Source organism: Takifugu rubripes, chromosome 7 (genome assembly GCF_901000725.2).
Source record: "Takifugu rubripes chromosome 7, fTakRub1.2, whole genome shotgun sequence".
Classification (NCBI taxonomy): domain Eukaryota; kingdom Metazoa; phylum Chordata; class Actinopteri; order Tetraodontiformes; family Tetraodontidae; genus Takifugu; species Takifugu rubripes.
The window spans coordinates 9408600-9422519 of record NC_042291.1 but is presented as its reverse complement, the minus strand read 5'-3'; the positions used below and the strand labels follow the sequence as shown (position 1 = coordinate 9422519).

Sequence of the window (13920 nt, the reverse complement as noted above, 5' to 3'; positions counted from 1 at the left end):
CTCAAAAACAGCAACAATTGAGGTCCTTTAAGTGTGAAGTGGAACTACTTCATCATCTGGACCAGTACAATTAGGGTCCCGTCCTGTGTGACAACTGTGATCACCTGTGACAGGTGTAATCAATCCCAATCCCAGCGTTGCAGGCAGCGTAATCAATCCTAATGTGAGGAATACAAAAACACTAATGGATTCTGACATGACTCGTTCAGACAGAAGTAAACAATCAGGAGAGAAGTTAATCAGGCTGCTGGATAAGTGTATTTAACATTCTGCATCAGCCAGTGGAGTTGAGATGGACAGCCACACTTCTGAAGAGATTATTTAGCTGGTGTGTGTGTGTGTGTGTGTGTGTGTGTGAGTAACAGCATAAATTCTGAATTGTCATTCTGCTTTGGTGTGATGAAAACAGATTGCAGGGTGTGTGTGTGTGTTCATTAGACTGTGCCAGTCCAAAAAAGGGTCAGGTAAAAGAAATTGTTTGCTGGAAACGTCGTCATGCTCCAATGATAACACAAGAGTGCTTGTGTGTCTGTGCTTGTGCGGGATCTTAATAGACGGGTCTATATTCTCCCTCTATTAACCCTCTCTCCTGTCCACGGCCGACCTGCCAGTCAATTACACCAGACGTCTCGCAGTTCAACAGCGCTCGGCCTGCTTTGCATAAATGCATCTGGGAGGGTTAGATGGAAGCAACCGAGAGGGGAGGAAGTCAGAGGATAAATGAACCGTTATGAAATAAAGCAGGAATAACACAAGATGGTGAAAACTGGCTGAAGGTTGTCCACCAGGGATTGAGTCACTCACGAAGTGAACGTGGAGCTGAGAGGCAAAGCAAACGATTTTAAATGGCTTCTTACCATAATGACTTGAAAGACCATTGGAAGCATCTCGCTGTGTTTGATCAGGCTGGAAGAGAAACAGAAAATAATTATTGGAAAAGTAAAAGACAGACAGGGGAAATTTATTTACAGGCGATTCCCTGCACTGCTCACACATGCCCACATCAGTTTCATCTAGTTCTGCTACAATGGTTCCTGTCTGCGACCAGCAGAACTGGAAAAGGAGATGAGATGGTCCGAGAGTGAGAAGAGGAAACGTGAGACTAAGAGCTGGAATTTAAGGAAAAGCCAAAAGGATTGGTTTGAATTTTAAAAACCTCCTTAACTACAGAAAATTAGAATCTATTATTAGTAAATGATAATTAGGATTTAACGTGTTTACACACCAGCACAGAAACCAGCCGCCTGTAACAGACAGTAATGGAGCAAACGGCTTCATGTCAGAAATGATGGGATAGTATGAAGACAAAGCTGATGGAACACTTTGTCTTCATTTTAACTTTGATTTATAGGTTGTCCAACAGGATTACCATCACTTAGGGGCACCTTCATTTAAACTGCTGCTGTGTTTCCTTGGTCAGGTCTTCATTTAAGGAGGCTTGATGTTTCAGTAGCGGCTGAACGTATCCAGCATTTGTAACCTGCCATGTGCAGGTGTAAAACCTTCTGTAGCCAACTGGATGTGCGATATTGCCACTGAAATGATGTTTGTCTTCAGTGGAACTGCAACCACGTGACTGACACACACTTGCGGTACTAATTTACACGAACATGGACACTGATTTTATTAATATGAAAGCTGTGGAAGACAAATAAATCCAAGATCAGTGCTGTGAGTTACACTTGTACCCCAAGTCAGGCCCTTTTTAAAAACGCTTGTGTGTATTTGTAGATGTGATGGATGCCCCCCCATTATATGGGTGACAGGCTGTGAGATGAGAGGAAAGGCCAAGTCACCACGACACGATAAACTGGACCACCATTAAACTACCAGCAATACATCAACGCACACAGGGCACGACCAGACGGGGAACAAACCAGAGCAGGCCGCTGTAGAACACAGAGGAGGCGGCTCTAATTAGACACACATCATTACACAGAGATCTAGAACAGAGAATATTAAATATTAAGACAATCAAATATTAGCTACCGTCTGAGTCGAACCTCAAAACTGGACTAATTGGAGATTTATTTTTTATTTCAGAGGAAAAGATAGCAAAGATGATAAAGAGATTAGTTCGTGTCAGTACTGGATGTAGCAAGCTAATGAATGTAAAGTTCCAAGGTGATTCTTCAAAGCCTAGCAGGGAGTTAAAGGGACTGATGGCAAAAAATGGGGGACATTTCACCTCTGAAAGGTCTTCCGGGTCCATTCTACAGTCTGGTCCAGGAATTCATGAATGACACAAATTAGCTTGGTAATATCCACGGACCTTGTTTTGATGTTTGATTGAAGACTGGTAAAGAATTTAATTACATGCAATTAACTGTTTTCAGTGTGGGAAAGCACCAGCACTGGTGTTATAAACACCCAGTCGTCTCTGGCCAACACTAACTGTGGTCTATAAGTGACCACAGCAGTTTGACAGTGAGGTAACAGGTTAGCAAGGTCGAATCAATGTCAAGTTCTTGCTAATCATAAAGGAAATGAATTACAAGAGTCGTTTAGGCTAAAACTCATTTTAATAGCCAACCCAGTTAAATTAAGAAATTTAATTCCACAAGGAACTATTTCCTGATATTTGGCTGATAACTGTGGCGTGTGTGAAAGGGCAAGGCTCCACACACACACACACGCTATAGGGTTCCTTGGCTAAAGGTCATAGTAAATGTAGTTGTTTGAAGGTGTGACTGGGCTGTGATAGCGCAGCAAGCTGCCTTCCCAACGTTAATGTCCCCAATTTACCATCTAATTACTGCTCGGCTGGCTTCATAGCCACACTTATCTACCCAAGACCCAGGCAATTTAATTTCTGATTGTAAAACAGCAGCGATGGAGGGAGAGTTGTGGAGAGAGGGCACAGAGAAAGTGAGAAATGTAGACTAATGTTAATAAATTAGAGATGGTGAGAGAAAGGGAACAAGGGCGCCAAGAAAAAAACTGTTAAATACTGTTAATAATGTCAGAGGGAAAAAACAGATGTAGTACGAAGAGTGCTGACACCAATTTGAAAAGTTCACGTCACTCTACTTGTGTCAAGGAAAGCAGAGGATGAGGAGAGTTGGAGGAAGAGGAGAATGAAGACGAGTGGGGGCAATATTACTGATAAGAGGAGTGGGGGCGTATTCAGCTGTGAGGGTGAAATTTGAACTGGGAGCCTGGGTGGAGATGGAAGTAGAGTGGAATATGAGCGATAAGAGGTTTGTTGAGTTATGAATGCTCAAGTACAGAGTGTACAATCGAGGAAGCAGCATTTGGAGAGAGGAAAGGACAAAATAGAAGGAATATGGATGAGCTGTAATATAGGGTTATGGAGCCCATCCAGCAAATCTTTGCAGAGCCCTTGACAAACAACCCAACAACAACAGGCGGAGGCAAAAACATGCTTTTACTGGTTATGGAAAATTCACGAGAACTAAATTGTAACCTACAATTTGCTGGCAGAGATGATAACAACCAAATGTAATAAATGTTGACCAGGCACCTAAGATTTATCAGAGCAGGACCAAAACTGTGACACGCCTTTTGAGCAAGTATGTTTGAACAAAAATGTGGTCAGATAACCTCCACTGAGAGACAGACAGGATTGAGATAGCATCTTCCCGTCTGTCTCTTTCGCTACAATAATCCATCTAGTTCCCTGACTTTCTTACTCCTCCTCTGTTTGCACTCATTTCCTGTCTGTAAACAACCAAAAGAGACGAAAGATGACCACAGAATTAAGACTTACTGATAGATGCCGTCAGAGCACATCTATCAGACCCCAAAGTGCATGCACGAATGAGTCCACGCACGTACCCGCACAGGTGTAACTAACCATAAAAGATCGTTCAGTTAGTCATCTTACAGCTCAGAAGATTACCTCTACAACAAATCAGGGAGGCGTTTTGTTGGGATTTTTATTGTTATCCGTTTTCATGGCGAATTACTGAATCTTACTGGAGGAGCAATTTAGCAAATGTTATAATTTAGTTTCAATATTATGTCTTTGGAGCAGCCCATAAACCGAGACCTTATGCATCGTTTACAGCTGAAGCAGCATCTTTAGAGCGCCACAGAGCAGACAGATACTTGAGGATTTACTCACTTTAAGGAGGCAAGAGAGGCCTTTTCTAATGTAGTCTGAGTGGTGCTGCTAAGATGTTGCAGCAATCAACTGCGGTTGGATGCTAACTCAGAATAAACAACTCTTACAACATCAGTGTAAAACATGAGGTGTGTGCGTTAGCGTGTGGGGGGTTAGGGTGAGGTTCAGTTTTTGAAATACCGCTGCAGTACCTGCAGATCTGGGTGCTGTGTTCGGTCATTGAAACCAGGAGTTTGAGCGCGTGGAGAGGGATTGGATCTGCTGCCTTAAGAAGAGACTCGTACCTAGAAATAAGCATATACAAGCACAACATTTAGCTGTTGTGCCTTCAATAATCAATGCACCGTTCTGATGGTTGGTAACAGAGCGTAAACTGGGAGAGAGCTGGAGCGAACGATGGAAGCGAGGAGGGAGGAAGAGAAAATCAAATGTGTGAAGAGAAGTCGAGGGGAGGATCGGGAGGTAAAAGGGGAGGGAGAGGTGAAATCCATACAAAGAAATGGAGCTGGAGATAAAGAAGCGCAGGAGGCAAGACAGGAAGAAGACATTTAAATAAACAGACAGAAAGTGATATGTAGAAGATGGTAGAGATCAAAACTGGGGAGGTGAAGGAGAGAAGTGGAGAACTGTCTTTCTCAGTTCTCCACAGACTGCATCATGTTTGATGTTGCAACATTCATCAAGGCAGACGACTGTCAGTTAGCTGCACCTGACAAGTAGCACAACTGATATGATGCCCAGAGAACCAAACTAATTCCTGCTTGTGTCTTATAAATGGTAATCCTGCTCACATCCCAATCATTGATGGTGTGTTGCTACCAAATCAGAGCCCCACATACCTCGGGAACAGTGTTCGGCTGAAGACATTTATGATTTGACTCCTATGTCCCGGCTCTTTCGTCCTTTCCTTCGCATGTGTCTCGTGAATTTCTTGGGTGCCGTCGCTCTCCTGGACCAGCAGAAGCAGGCTGAGTTCAGACAGCACCCTCAGAACGAACACTGACACCTCCACTACATCACACCAAGGAAGAGAGGACACCGTGCAAACGTTGACGTTACACTCCAGGTATGTTGTCACTGGTTACTTTTGGCAATGGCCTTCATTCTACTTCCTGTCTCAAAAGTCGACAGCTATCTTACTTACCGCTTTTACTGAACACCAGTTTGGTTAGAGGAGGCAGAATGGCACTCACAACCTTCAAAAGATAAAACCTCAGAAAATCATTTTTATTAAGAAACTACACTCATTTAACAGAACACACAAATGTTAACGTTGCCACGCACAGTCCTTCCTCTCACCAGTCATGTCCTTGCTAAAATCAACTACACAATCAGCACATAATAATAACGGTGAATCTTAGAACGGGGAACTACATAAAAGGAAAAATAAAAGGAAGATGTCCTTTATCAAATCAGTGGGCCGGAGCTACAAAGACCACTGTCAAGAGGTAAAAGGAATATTTTACTATGGAAATACACTGTTGAATGGTCACTTTGATCAAACAATAGGCAGACAAATGGACTTTCAGAATTGTCAAAGGCCTTTTTTTTTAAACATGGATCTGTATTGCATGAATTTACATGATTGCCAATATTGCCATAGAAACAATGGTGAGGGTGAGTGAGAGCATCTGAGGTCATTACAAAGAGAAAAGGGTCTACAAAGGACAACGTCCACTATAGGCTGTAAATTAATATCGCAACCATCAAAAGACAGGACAGAGCGTGTGTGTGTGTGTGTGAGCGTGTGTGTGTGTGAGCGTGCTGCTTTTCTCTGAACCGTGAACTACGTGTTAAAAATCTCATCTTGGCTTGAGATCTGTTCTTATTCAGCATTTACTTTACATACAGAATACTTTACAGTGATAGTACTGTATGCTTTTGCAAAAGAAATTCCATTTCTTGCAATGTGTGTTTCTAATAAATAAACAACAGGGTGTTGATTAGGCAGCGTACAATAATACAGCTTTCCTAATATAGTACCTGCTGTGCAGAAGCTACCGCACAAATCAGTGCAAAGAGAAAAGTTATTCCAAGCGTGTTACTTCCTACCAAGTAACTGGGCCTTAGCAGTTGTTTCAGGGTGTCTGTGTGTATAAAAACTTCTGAAAATCACTCCATCGTGAGAAAGAACCCTTTGGAGATGTTCACGTTTTTCAACATGACTGTTTCCTTCTGCAGCGGCTATAAAAGTTAATCTGAGGCGACTCGTGGTAATTAAAGTGTCTTCCTGCGTTATTGACTGTCAGGAGCAGCAAACCACATCTCGGCTCCCTGTTCACCGTTTGTCAAGTCTTTTCTCTCCTTCCTGTCTGCTTCCTGCTGCTCCCCACTTCTATACGTCAATAGTCATTAAACGCTCTGCTGTCCTGCACCGCCAACAGACACGTATGTGCACAGATACGCGCAACCGTACGCTGATCTGATCACAGGTTCCCTTGGTTCAATAGTGGATTAGTTACAGGTAGATCCTCAACTGTCTAAACATTAACAGACAGGTGTGATAGATTGTGTGATAGATTATTCATTGTCTGGAATACTCACGACAGCATGATGCGGGCCGGTGAGAGCGTGGTGCTGACTCAAGACTTCCACGATGGCCAGTGAAGTCTTTATAAACTCCTCACACACTCTAACACCTGGAATAGAATTAGAGCATCTAAATGACACCTTCTGTCATGAGTTGATGTCCCAGTTAGAGAGGAAATTCACAGCACACCAGCTGGCAAAAAGAATAAATAAGGCTAAGCGTAAATAACTTACCCAAAGCTTGCAACAGATTTGCTTTTCTGGACACAGAGGTGATGTAATTCTGCAATCAAGACAGGAAACCGCAAAGATTTGTGGTGATGGTTTTTTTTCTTGGATCAACATGTGCTAATTTATGTGAATTTAAATCCCAATGTGGACTAATCCTCCAGCGATATTACAATATCTTTTAAACTGGTTTTTAGAGAAATGCATGCATTTGCCAACGCTTACCAGCAGCAGTCCAATCATAGTCAGAAAATTATGGGATACAATTTTAGCTCTAAAGACCTGTGGGAGGACAGAAACACCCATCAATAGGGACTGAGATTCAGACTTTCTTTCCATACATAAATCTTATAGTAACAGCAGAAAGAAAACTGGTGTCGACGCTACCTGTGAGAGAAGAAGGTCCAGGAGTGCAGACAGTCTCAGCACCGTCTGTTTAAGCTTTTTGCACTGAGCTGTATCTGGATCCTTTTTCCCAGTGACACTTTGTAATGCACTTAAAGTGTCCTCTAGAGATGGGAGACAGGACACAAGAGATTAGATACCGTTAAAATTAAAGTTCCAATATTTCACAAATATGACAGAGATAGTGTGTGTGTGTGTGTGTGTGTGTGTGTGTGTGTGTGTACCCAGTATCAGAGAGGCTGTGTTACTCAGATGCACCACCAATGAATTCAAACACTCAGACAGGTATGACGAGTGTTTGAGGTTCTTCTTGACACGTGTTACACTGCGCATTTCTCTCTCGATGTACAGCACGAGTCTAGACAGGGATAGATGCTCTCAGTGTCATTGACTCATTTCAAGAGTCATAATTACCGGTAAGTAGGTAAACATCAATATCACCTTTTGGTTCTGTGGGGAATGCTTACAGAACACATTCAAATCACAAAAAAACTGCAGAATTATGAAAACATCTTAATTTAGTGCATTCAAGGACATCGGTGAGAATAGACATGGACAAGCCCTGAGTTTGGGAGCATTCTTATTCCTGTCAGAAACCCTGTATTGAATAGTAATCAATAACATTATAATCACAAATTCACAGCGGAGCAGAAAGGTTACCAACAGATACCGACATCCACTACTGCCACAAAAACACCCACACAACGAGCACAAATGCAAATGCATGCAGAGGTCATAATTACCATTAACAAATATTGATTCCCAACCTCGGTATTTAGCCTCATTATGCTCTATAAGTCATTAGAGGCAATGATTTGTTGTATGCAGTAACTTTTTTTTTATAGAACGAATTCTTGACAATGTCTGAAAACGCAAACATTCGAGGTGATATTACAGCTTAGGTCCAAATCTCTTCACTCTTTCAAATAAAACTAACTTTGATAAATTTTATGCTGTATGTGTCTCTGCCATTTTAGTATCGGAGACATTTTTAGATTGTTAAATAAGGACAAACATCCTCTATGTGGGAAAGTTACGTGTATATAACTGACCTACAAGTGTCCCAAGTTTTGTTTTTGTGTGTGTACGTGTGCACATCTGTGTTAAAAGCCACCATCGTGCACCCATTGGCAATTTCAACACTTCCCCGATGAGGCTGCAGCAAGCTTATCTGTCTCTCACACTCACACACACACACACGGAGCAACACACACGTTCACATCACTGCGGAGTTAATTAAACACAACGTGACTGGGTGGGAGCAGGAGTGAGGGAACGGACGTGTGTCTGCGCGTGTGGTGGAATCAGCCGGAGTGCTCGGTGGGAGAGGGACAGGGGGGTCAACTCTGACAGCTCTGACGCAGTAAAGAGGTGGAGAGGAAGTGAGAGAACAGACGTGGATAATTTGAGCAAGAAATGAGAGAGAGAGAGAGAGAAGGCAGTGACAAAAGACTAAACTGAAATGAGAAGTCACCTAATTCCATCCATCTATCTATCCATCCATTGTGCCTATGCATCAAAATGCAATGCAAATGAAATGCATTTCCTCATGCCCATTCTGTGCACATTCACAGCTGCACTGTAAACTAGTGTGGGGTGAAACAAAGGACAACCGCCTAATGAACCATTTGAAGTAAAAGTTACAGCACACAGCAGCACAAACTCAATGTCCAGGGTACATATGTTGATAATATCGTTCCCATAGCTGCTGTGCTAGTTAGCGCAGAGGTTACACAGAGTACAGCTGCCTCGCCAAAGACCCCAGGCAGCATTTTTTATGAAGGGAATATCTCTTGAAACAGCCTGATTTAAATAACAAATAACTTTGATGAAAAGCAATCCGTTTGTAACAGAAGATGAGACCAGTAAGTCAAGATTAAGCCTTTCACAATGATGAAATTTAAGCCCAGTTGGTTTAGCTATTTATATTTCAGTTAGTTTGTTGTATACATAATAGCATTTGTTACAGTTCTAATTAAAATGCAGGCTTTTTTTGGAGTAATAAAGTAATGTAATAGACAATGGTTAAAATACAAATGCCAATTTAACCTAAATAACTGCTCTTACAACGGTCAAAACCTGGAGTAGTGCATTCTGCATTCCAACACACTGGAAAAAGGGAAGTTAGTTTTAGCTAGTGTAGCTGGGTAACTACAGGCTTAAAAGCAACAACTGTAAATAAGTAAATGGGAATCCCACTTTGAAATTGAATTCTAAAATGCAATCTGCTTGTTGTGTAGCACACATCTGACAGAAAAAGGAAAAAAAAAAATAACTTAAACTGAAGCTGTATACGCTGTTTCTGAAATGAATGCATGTGTGTGTGTTTACCTGTGTTCACAACAATAAAGCAGCGTGTGTGTGTTGTCCTGTATTAGAAGCAGAAGCAGCAGTGATGCTTTGGCTTTTGTCATTGAAGAATGACTCTCCAGACACTGCAGCACCTTCAATACACACTCCTATAAGACACAAATGTATATTAATAAAGACATGAATAAATGCTCGCGTGCATTCTGTGACACTAATTCTCACACAATTGGAACTGCCACATTCTTGGATTATTAAAGGGTGTCTCTGCTACCCCACCCCCACTCCTTATTTAATGATATGAAAGAATTGCTGCTTCTTGGTCTCTTATAGCCAAACGTATTCAAATTATTTTAATGCCACCTGTCTGATGAATACGCTGAAATATACGATACTGGCAGACATAGCTGAAATCAACAATTTTATAGTGTGAACAGAGGAAAAGCCAAATATTTACATGGTAACCTCCCATTTAACGCGAGTGATCAAGAGTATAGAGAAAGTATGTACGCACAGCCATAATTCAATAGGCACTATATTACAGCAATGTATCCATATATTATATTCAAATGGAAATGATTCACTTTTATTCTTTCCCTAAGGTGTCCAGAAATATTCTGACACTGCATCAACAAACAAGCTACAACTCAATCAGCTCAGGCTCCGCGTTATCATACAACACATGCTGAATAAACACCCATCCCTGCAGCCACTTTACACGTCCAGAAACTCGGCAATGAAAACTGGTTGTGAAAATGTTTCTGACTGGCCAACATTCATTACCATTATCACCAGCACCATTCACTCAGTGCCGTGTGTGTCTGCGTGAGGAAAGGCTGCCTATGCATCTGTGTTTATGCCGCGACACATGAAGTTAATTAATTTCAAAGCCCTGTAGAATGTGTGCCTGGCTGATAAGTCCCTCCCCACTACCCATAATGCTTTGCTGAAGTAGAAGGCTGCTGCACATCCATTCAGCCAATTAGCCCAGATACTGACACACTCTACAAATTAGACACACACACACACTCTTGCATGCATGCACACAAACACACACTCAGTAACAGAGTTCTGTGGAAACAAACTCTTGGACTGTCTGTTTTTGTGCCAGGGGAGAGACTAGGGGAGAGAGAGGGGGGAGTGAATGCATATCAGTGTATAATTAGAGCAGAGTTGAAGTACTAAGTTTGTATTCTTGTGTTAAATTGGAAATGCTCAATGCAAATAAATTCAGTTCAGAGTCAATTACCAATCCTAGACTCCAACTTAAAAACCTTCAAATCAATTTTAGCCCCCTGCCTTTCCAAGATTAGCACTTCACATGCGCGCTAGATGGGTTGTCCTATGAAAAATTAAAGAGGCAATTCCTGACAAATTAGTTTATGCACAGTTAAACATAAACCGTGCAACGTAAAAGAGCACAAAGACTTGCAATTAAAATAATGTAAATAACAGCATGCCATTAAAATGTGTCGGTACTGAATGTTTATCTGCATTTGCGTCTTTAAACAGGAGTAACCACGAACCTTCTGGGTGAATCTCTGTATGTGGTTGCATGAGGAGAGAAGGGAACCTGCCAATACTGTGAGCAGGTGCTGCTGGATCGTGGCCCCAGCTCCAACCAGGCTCTCCGAGATAGCTGCAGGGCCACAAGCGTCAATCACCGACAAGAAGAGAGTTGGGACCACCCGGACCAGCCTAGATAGAGACTGAAGACACAGAGAGAGGCAGACATAACATGTAGGCACACTGACTTGTTCTCGTCCACTCGTGGCATCACATGACATATGAAGGTAGTAGGAGGTTTGATTAAAAGCTGCACTCGTCGATCCACTTTGTGATGAGACAACCTGCCCCTCTACCTGCTCACTGGTTGTGTGTTTCCCCTGGGTGGACGTTGGGACACGTCGTCAGGCCTAGTTGTCTCACCTGTGGGTGCAGTTCCAACAGGGGTTTGTTCTCTTAGCTGTTTGCAGACTGAGACCTGTTTCCATTTCTACTCCTGCAGTATTGTCCTGCATTTCATTGCACACTTATTTTTTTTACGAATACATTAATTTTGGCTTGTTAGTTCATGTGTGGACTCCCTTTTTTGCCACTAACGGCCCCATTTTGTGTCAGCAATGTAATCCAACATTGCTAAAACGAATCCTTTAGGGAGCCTGTTCAGGCAGAATAAGACGTCATACACTGTATACACTAGTACATTATGTAGGTGTGTTTGAGAGTGTATACAAGCACTTACGGAGGCAGCAGCAACTTTGACAGCGTCCCCATTTGAGTGGGTGAAGAGGTACCACAAGGTAGAACAAATGCCCAGGTTCAGCAGGTGGTGGCTGGGGTTGGTCACAGTGGTGGTGATGTTTTCAATGGCTTTCACAGCCATAAGGTGGATTTCAGTATCAGTCTGAAAGATACATACACAAACACGGCTAAGCTTTTGCTTCTATTCATTCTGAAACAAACGCAATCCACACAAATGTAACTGTACTGAGCTGAAATCTGCACAAACCACAAGGCTAATACAGAGTATCTCGGATATCAGTAATGGGCAACAGATAATAGGATGGAACTAAGTGTATCCTCTATGCAGTTGTGTTTCTTTGCTGCTGGAGAATAATTATTGTTCAGACAATGAGTCCTGCTTTGCAGCTGAGAAACTTTCACCCAGTAGGTTACTGTCGAGAAAGACAGGAAGTAGAGCAGCGAATGAGTCTGTCAGGTTATTATTGTATTTCACTCTGTTACATCACGTAGGCGCTCCTCTCTTCCACGTCAGATCAAATAGAGCATATTCATCAAAAACAGTAACTGCTGTTTTTGTTAAGTTCCAAAATAAGAGCTGAAACCTTCATTTCATAGTGGCAATGCATTCATCATGGTAAATCAAACAAGAAAAAAAACATTAAGCTAAAAATTGTCAGCCCACAAATCATGGCAGCACTGTAGTAACAAAGTGAAGGAGTATGGTTGTGTCTCAGGTCAGGCTGTGATTCAAATTTAATATTTTATAACCATTAAAAACATTCTCTTCAAGCTCATGGGAAGTCTAATAACAGCAATTTAAATAATTATCCCTTAATCCAATATAGGAATTCACATTTTACATTCAAAACTAAGGGGACTACAGAGCACGAGAACATGAATGAATCCTATGGCACCCCCCTGGGAACCAGCAGAATGGTCTGTTCCAGCATTCCCCAGGCTGCGTGGGCCAGCTCACTAATGAGCCCACGGGGGAGCGCACGTTGTCTGTGTGTCTAATAGACTGTAGCCCAGCCAGGAACAACACAGAGGGGCTGACAGACACAGGAAGAGAGAAGAGGCATGTTTCCACTGCAGGAACTTTGGGGTCATTTTATGGGGCCTGGGTCGTTTGTGCATACCTCCACTGAAGGGACCTGCCCCAAATGGCCATTTACAGGAGCTATTACGGGGGACTAATCGAGTCCCTGCTACAGGGTAGGTCCTTATATCGGCCCCGAAAAGAGGGAGGGAAAGAAAGGGGAGTGTCTTCATCTGTGGTATGAAACAAGCGGCTCAGTAAATCTCTTCATTATGATCCAAATGGTAAAATGCAGGAGAAAGAGGAGCTCTTACATTACAGTTAATATTATACAATACATTAGACCAATACAATATGGACTCTCTCTAATAAATTGTCAGAACTGATTAAAAGCAGGGACCAGTAGCAACGAGCAGAAATGGCAGCAGATATTTTGGCTTGATTTGCCAATCATGACAGTATTATTTTCCCATTAGATTAGCACTAGCACTATTTACCTTACATGATAACTAAATGATTTCATCAAATTCATCTGTAATCTTAATTATGCCCCTCCCACCACTGTCTCTGATTGGTTACACTTCAACTGTAACAGCCAATCAGGAGGGAGTCTTCCCGATCTCCACAAGAAGAGACTGGCATTGTGAAAAACTGGAAACCTCCAAAGTTGTAATGAAGAAAACAGTGTAACGATCTACTTCCAGGATAACGTACCCAGTTTCCCAGCATCAACAATGCCAAAAGTCACAGTCAAAGAGATTTCACTCCGTGTAGATAAAAGTGGTGGCTTTTAAATAAGTCGCATTACACTAAAAAGAGTGAAACAGAGATTCCCCCTATCCCTCACACACACAGACGCACACACACACACACACACACACACACTTCTGACAGCCATGTTGCATAAAAGTTAAGGAAATTGTTCCTGTAAAGAGTGAAATTGCAACCTGCTCAATGTCACTCATATTGTAGGAAAATGCACATACCGTAGTTCCTTTTACGGTAATCTGTGCTAGTATGAGTACATTCTCAAATCTGCGGTGAGGTTTGTTTACAAATCTCCTTTATTCTGTACCTT

General features: G+C 42.1%; 1 protein-coding gene across 1 annotated transcript in view; it reads right to left on the bottom strand.

The window, feature by feature from the left end:
- Positions 1-13920, bottom strand: part of ulk4 (unc-51 like kinase 4) — a 39215-nt gene that overhangs the window by 11767 nt on the left and 13528 nt on the right. Inside the window, exons 20-31 of the mRNA XM_011605403.2 lie at positions 11802-11963; positions 11083-11265; positions 9581-9708; positions 7474-7607; positions 7232-7353; positions 7070-7126; positions 6851-6899; positions 6632-6726; positions 5232-5283; positions 4927-5098; positions 4279-4371; positions 858-906 (exon numbers count right to left, since the gene is read on the bottom strand). Coding sequence (XP_011603705.2) covers positions 858-906; positions 4279-4371; positions 4927-5098; positions 5232-5283; positions 6632-6726; positions 6851-6899; positions 7070-7126; positions 7232-7353; positions 7474-7607; positions 9581-9708; positions 11083-11265; positions 11802-11963 — 1296 coding nt within the window. The remainder of the gene's footprint in view (positions 1-857; positions 907-4278; positions 4372-4926; positions 5099-5231; positions 5284-6631; positions 6727-6850; positions 6900-7069; positions 7127-7231; positions 7354-7473; positions 7608-9580; positions 9709-11082; positions 11266-11801; positions 11964-13920) is intronic.